Source organism: Bison bison, unplaced genomic scaffold, assembly GCF_000754665.1.
Source record: "Bison bison bison isolate TAMUID 2011002044 unplaced genomic scaffold, Bison_UMD1.0 scf7180017864492, whole genome shotgun sequence".
Classification (NCBI taxonomy): domain Eukaryota; kingdom Metazoa; phylum Chordata; class Mammalia; order Artiodactyla; family Bovidae; genus Bison; species Bison bison.
This window is the reverse complement of record NW_011495051.1, coordinates 2,380,017-2,385,547: the sequence shown is the minus strand read 5'-3', so window position 1 is coordinate 2,385,547 and position 5,531 is coordinate 2,380,017. Positions and strand designations below refer to the sequence as shown.

At 57.2% G+C, this 5,531-nt stretch overlaps 1 protein-coding gene across 1 annotated transcript in view; it reads right to left on the bottom strand.

Moving 5' to 3' along the window:
• Window positions 1-3,415, bottom strand: part of NCLN (nicalin) — a 13,543-nt gene extending 10,128 nt beyond the window's left edge. Inside the window, exon 1 of the mRNA XM_010828437.1 lies at window positions 3,122-3,415. Within this exon, the coding sequence (XP_010826739.1) occupies window positions 3,122-3,305 (184 nt within the window). The 5' untranslated portion in view covers window positions 3,306-3,415. The remainder of the gene's footprint in view (window positions 1-3,121) is intronic.
• Window positions 3,416-5,531: the final 2,116 nt, after the last annotated feature.

Genomic DNA, 5,531 nt, shown 5'->3' with positions numbered 1-5,531 from the left:
CCTCTCCCCACCCCTCTGGGCCCCCACTTCTGCTTTAGGGTGACAGGGGAGCCCCCAAGGGCCTGGTAGGAGAGGGCAGCAGAGACCTTCAGGAGCCCTTGAAACCCTGAAAAGGCGGGTGGGCCCTTCCCCTGTGCCCCACCTGTCCCAGCTGCAGCCTCCCGGGGGTGGCTCAGATGTCACCTTGGGGTGGCGACACACAGGGCCACCTGTGGAGCCTACTGTGACCCACTTTCCAGAAGGAGGACGGCCAGAGAGAGGAAGGAGGGGGTAAGAGCAGAGTCAGGCTAACGCCAGACCCCCAAGTGCCCCCTCAGAGGCTAAGCACCCCAAGAGCAGAGACTGCCTTGGTTGGTGCGAGGCTGAAGTCTGCAAGGCCTGTTGCCCCTGAGTCATGACGGGCTCTGGACACCTGGACAGCAAGTTGCAGGTCCCCACGGCGGGACCAGATCTGAACGGAGGTCGCAGACTTTTCAATCGAAGGCCAGTCCTCTCTCCCTGCAGTGGCACTAGTCTTACGCAGTGCAAAGCCACTGACTAGGTGTGGCGGAGTGCCAATAAAACTTTATTTACAACCAGGGGTGGAGAGCCCGTCCTGGTGCCCGGCGTGGGTGCCCACGTCCCCGCCTGCCAGAGCCGTTTCTGCAGGGGACCAAGTGGGATGGGCATGAGCGGCCCAGCCCAGGGAGGCCGGAGTCCGTTGTGGGAGGGCAGGGAGGCAGGCCACACCCAGGGCCCAGCTCACACCCCAGCTCAAAGAGCACACGCCTCTCCTGCCGATTTCTCAAGAGGTGTGGAGAGAGGACAGGAAGTTGGGAAATGAGGCTCAAAGCAAGGGCATGTGCGATGCTGGGGACACTGCAATCAGCGATGACCCAGCAGAGCAGCTCTCAGATGCTCCACCACTGGGAGGGAGCTGGGGTTCCCTGCTCCACCAAACTATCCCACAGCATCTCCCCAGGCAGTGGCAGGCACCCCACATCCCTGCCAATGTGGACACTAACAGGTGGGACCAGGGTGGGGGTGCAGATGTGTAAGTCGAGATGGGTGGGTGCCCCGCCAGGCCCCTCTGTTCATCCCTGAGCCCACTCAGTGTCTGGCAAAGATGGGGGCTGGGAAGGAGGGCGTGTGGGGTGAGGGAGTCACGGGGTCAGAAAAAAGAATAGGAAGGAATCAAGGACTGGGGGCAAAGGACTGAGAGAGAGGAGGGGAGGAGGACAGGGAGAAAGTATTGAAGGTTCCGAGGGCCCACGTGGAGGACGAGGCAGACATGGCTCTGTGATCAGGGTTGGAGTGTCAAGAAGCGCCCGTCTGGGCAAGGACAGGGGGCCATATCAGCAAGCAGGCCAGCGCTGAGCAGGCAGCAGGAGACACGGGACATCCAGATTACAGCTGCCCAAGGGGCTGGGGCAGAGCTGGGTGTGCTAGGAGAGCTCGCAGCAAGGCTCCCAGTGTGAGACAGGACAAGGGCGTGAATCCCATCCCAACGGGATGGCGGAATCCTCCAGACCAGGACAGAGCCGCCAGTCACACATGGCTATTCAAAATTATGATGATGAAATGCCAAAAGTCATCCCAAAGGGCCACCTGCGACACCCCTGGCATAGACCCTCTTCCCAGGGGGATGCCAACAATACATATAAACTGACCACTCCTTAGGGGCTCCTGGCCCACCACCCCACTGGTGAGGAGCCTGGGGTCTGCAGCCAACACTGTAACCCTAAGTTCTCCCCCTTGGCACTGCTGACAATCTGGCCCAGATAATTCTCGGAGTGAGGTTGTCCCGGGCACAGTGAGGTGTGGGGCAGCACCCCTGGCTGGGCCCCACTGAATGCCAGGAGCCTGTCAATCATGACGACCCAAAGTCATCACTCAGGGACCCGTGAACTGGCAACCACTGCACTAAACTAATGCTACAACTCTGGGGTGAGAGGGGCCTGAGGGGGACGTCTCCAGACCCCGGGGCTCCCCAAGGACCTGGCAGCGGCAAGGGGTCCAGGGGACTCAGGTTGGCCCTAATGTTCCAACAAGAGAGGCCAGTCCAAGAGAACCAGGGCTCAGATATGAGGGGACAGGGGCACTGGGGAGGGGAAGCCCTCATGGCATGGATGGGCCTTGCTTGCCAGGGGCCTAAGACACCAAGTTGGGAGCGCAACCAGAGGCCAGAAGGTTCTGGAACACAAGATACAGCAAGGCCGGGAAGAGAGGACACTTTCGAAAGACTTTAACAGATGAGAGGGCAGGGCTGAGGAACAGAAGCTAGGGAGGATCCAGGCCTGGAGGCCTGCAATCCTGGGGAGAAGGAGCAGCAGGGGGGCTTCCAGGAAGCTGAGGGGTGGGTGCGCTCCCAAGCAGGGAGCAGGACATGGGGTCCAACGGATTTCAGGAGCCCAAAGGCAGGAGAATTTCTGAGGAACCGAATTCATTAACTGGGACCAGGGAGTAGGGAGGGCCTCCACATAGTGACAGGCTGGGGTGAGCGATCAGAGCTCTGAGCCCTAAAGCAGAGCAGAATGTGAGCGCTAGATAAAGCGCACCCGGGTGCTGAAGGGCTGTGCAGGGTTGGCCAGCTTAGCCTGGAAAAACGGCGCTGAGAGGCTCCACTCCAAATCAAGGAGGCCCAAGGCGGGCGTTCTATTCCAGCTGGGGACTGGAGAGAGGGAGGGGACCCAGGAGGTCTGGAGAAGCGACAGTATGGCCTGAGGCTGGGAGGAAGTTCTGCGTTCTGGAGCAGGTAGCCCTTGTCGGGGACGGGGCCAGAGGGCTGTGGGAGCCAGGCGGTGGGTCCCCGGGACACTGGACAGAGAGAGCTAGGGGCCCAGCAGCGGTCCAGGTATCCAGGCTCGGACTTGCCTGGAGCTCCGGTAAAGGGTCTGGCAGCCCAAGTGAGGTCTGCAAGCTGGACTCCTGCTGGACGTGTGGGAGAGGCAGGTCCTGAAGCCCAGGAAGCAGAGACCGAACCGCGGGAAGGGGCATCCTGGCCGGCAAAGGCCGGGGCCCTAGGGAGGCGGGAGGCTGGGCGGGAGGTCAGGGCCCCAGCGGGGAAGCTGAGCTGGGGGAGACCAAGAGCCCAGGAGAAGAGCTGGGCCCAAGGGGAGGCCAGGGGCCCGGGTCCACGCACCGTAGGGTTGCCCCTGTAGGTCGTACTGCTGCATGCGGTACACGGTGAACTCGTGCGCCGCATCGGCGGCGGGCAGCGGCGGTGCGACGAGCAGCAGCACAGCGGGCAGGAAGACGATGAAGCCGAGAGGCAGGCACGACGCCTTCAGCATATTCTCCAGCACCTCGCCCGCTTCCTCCAGCATCCTGGCCGGCGGCGGGGCCGCGCGGAGCGGCGGCGGGGTAGGAACGGCGGTGGCGGTGGCTCCCGCGGACTCACCTCGGCATGGGTAGGCGCCGGGGTCCTGCGGGCGCCGCGCGGGACAGCCCGCGCCCGCCCCGGGGTCCTGCCGGCACCGCCGAGGGCCGCCTGTCCGCCGCGCTGCCTACTGGGAGTTGTAGTCTTCCCGGCGCGCGGAGCCACATGGGAGTTGAGGGCCCATTCTGTTACTCCCTAATAGAGAAAGCTGTGGTGGACTGTCTGGCTAAAGTTTCGCTTAAACTCCAAGTCAGAAAATACAGAGACTTTAAAACAAACTATTAGCAGTGCAACTTACTGAAACCCTGCCTTTGCTGCGGGAGAAAGGCGAGGGACGGAAGGAAGAGAGGTTGTACAGGAGGTGACCTTGCGACCCGGAAGAAAGTTAGAAATAAGGAGAGGGGCGGACCTGTTGCGCTAGGACTCCTGGGAATTGTGGTCTCGAGCAAGCACAAGGGATCATGGGAGCTGAAGTCTTCCTGGCAGATGTCTGGGAAAAATCACTTAAAACTCCCAAAGAATATAGATGTTAAATTGCCTGAGGGCAAAGACTTGTTTTTGCTTTGTGCACCGATGTATTCCTCAGAACTTGACCCAAGGCCTGGCACACAAGGGGTGGGTTATATAATTTTTGGATAAATGAATGAAAGAAGAATCAAAAAATGACAGATTCCTAAAAGGGAATGTCGCAATGGATTATGGGACTTGTAGTCTGCAACCTGGTGTTGTGCTGCGGTTGAGGATATATTATTTATACTTAGGCTTAACTATATTTGGAGCATACTCATAGTAAAAAAGTTACTCGTTGATAATGAGAAATTCAAACTCTACTGAGTGTCTTAAATTAATATTTTCTAATCTGCCCACCCTAAGAACCCAATTGTCCCTGGGTCAGAGGCCTTAAGGGTCATCAGTAACTCATATCCTCTGTACGGATGAGAAGTCTGAGGCCACAGGGTGCAGAACATAATGGCCCTGGTCCCTAGGCTCTGGTACTGTTGCCTAAAGAGTTGAGCGCCACCTCTGTCCCAAGTGAGAGGAGGCAGTTGTGTTGATTAATAACATGAGTTCAAGTCCCAGCTCCTCCACTTCCCAGCTGTGTGACCTTGGGCAAGTCTCTTCACCTCTCTGAGCCTCTATTTCCTCAACTGCCTGCCGAATACGATAATAAATAATCAAACACTCTTCCCAGGCTCCTCAGGGGTGTTTGAGGACTCAGTAAGATAATTCATGTGAATGCACTTTGAAAGGATGAGGCATACATGAAGCGCTCAATAACTGCGGGTATTACGAGAATGCACCAAGCTCCTGCAGCCTTGGAGCTGCTGCATCTGCTCTTCCTGTAGAATCCTCAGGGACCCCTCCTGCTTTCTCATGGGTAGTTCCTCACCGAAAATGACGTTGGACTCTTAGTTTGGTGTTTGTCACCCACGCCAAACTGTGACCTTTGTGCAAGCAGGTGCCAGATTGTTCATAGCTGCAACCCCAGTGCCCAGAATAGAGCCTGACACACAGTGTTAAGTGAATGAGTGAGTGAATAAATGAGTCATGAAAACCCTAACACACCAGCCCATCCCTCCCAGCTATGTCACCTGCTTCTGGCCATCCCCAGGTCTCTCGGGGCGGGGGGGCTGGTCCCAGGCTGGAGAAGTCAGAAGTGGCTTGGCAGGGCAGGGAGAGGGGTAAGAACTCATTCTGGCCCATGTGATCTTCATCAGAAAATATTTATTATCTGCTTTTCCATCTACCCCTGCTCCTCCCAGCCAGGCTATGAACAAGCAACACACACACACACGTACACTCACCCAGAGATAGAGCAAGAAAGGGGCCTGAACCTGGCTCAGATAACGAGGCTTGGATCTTAGGGCTGCCTGTGCCACCTCCTCCCCTGAGCCTTGGTTTTTCTGTCTGTAAAATGGGGAGTTTCAACTAATCCTGCTTTGTGGAGGTGAAACCTTGGGGCAGCCCAAAGAATAACTTGGAACATTCATTCTTAGTTTTTCAAAGAGGGAAGGGACTGGTATTCATTCATTCATTCATTCAAGAGGCAGTAACGAACAGGGATCAAGAAGTCACCTGTCTGAGTCTGAATCCCAATTCTGCCTCTTCCCAGCTGTGTGAACTTGTGTGTTACCTAACCTCTCTGGGTCTCAGTTTCTCCATCTGTAACATG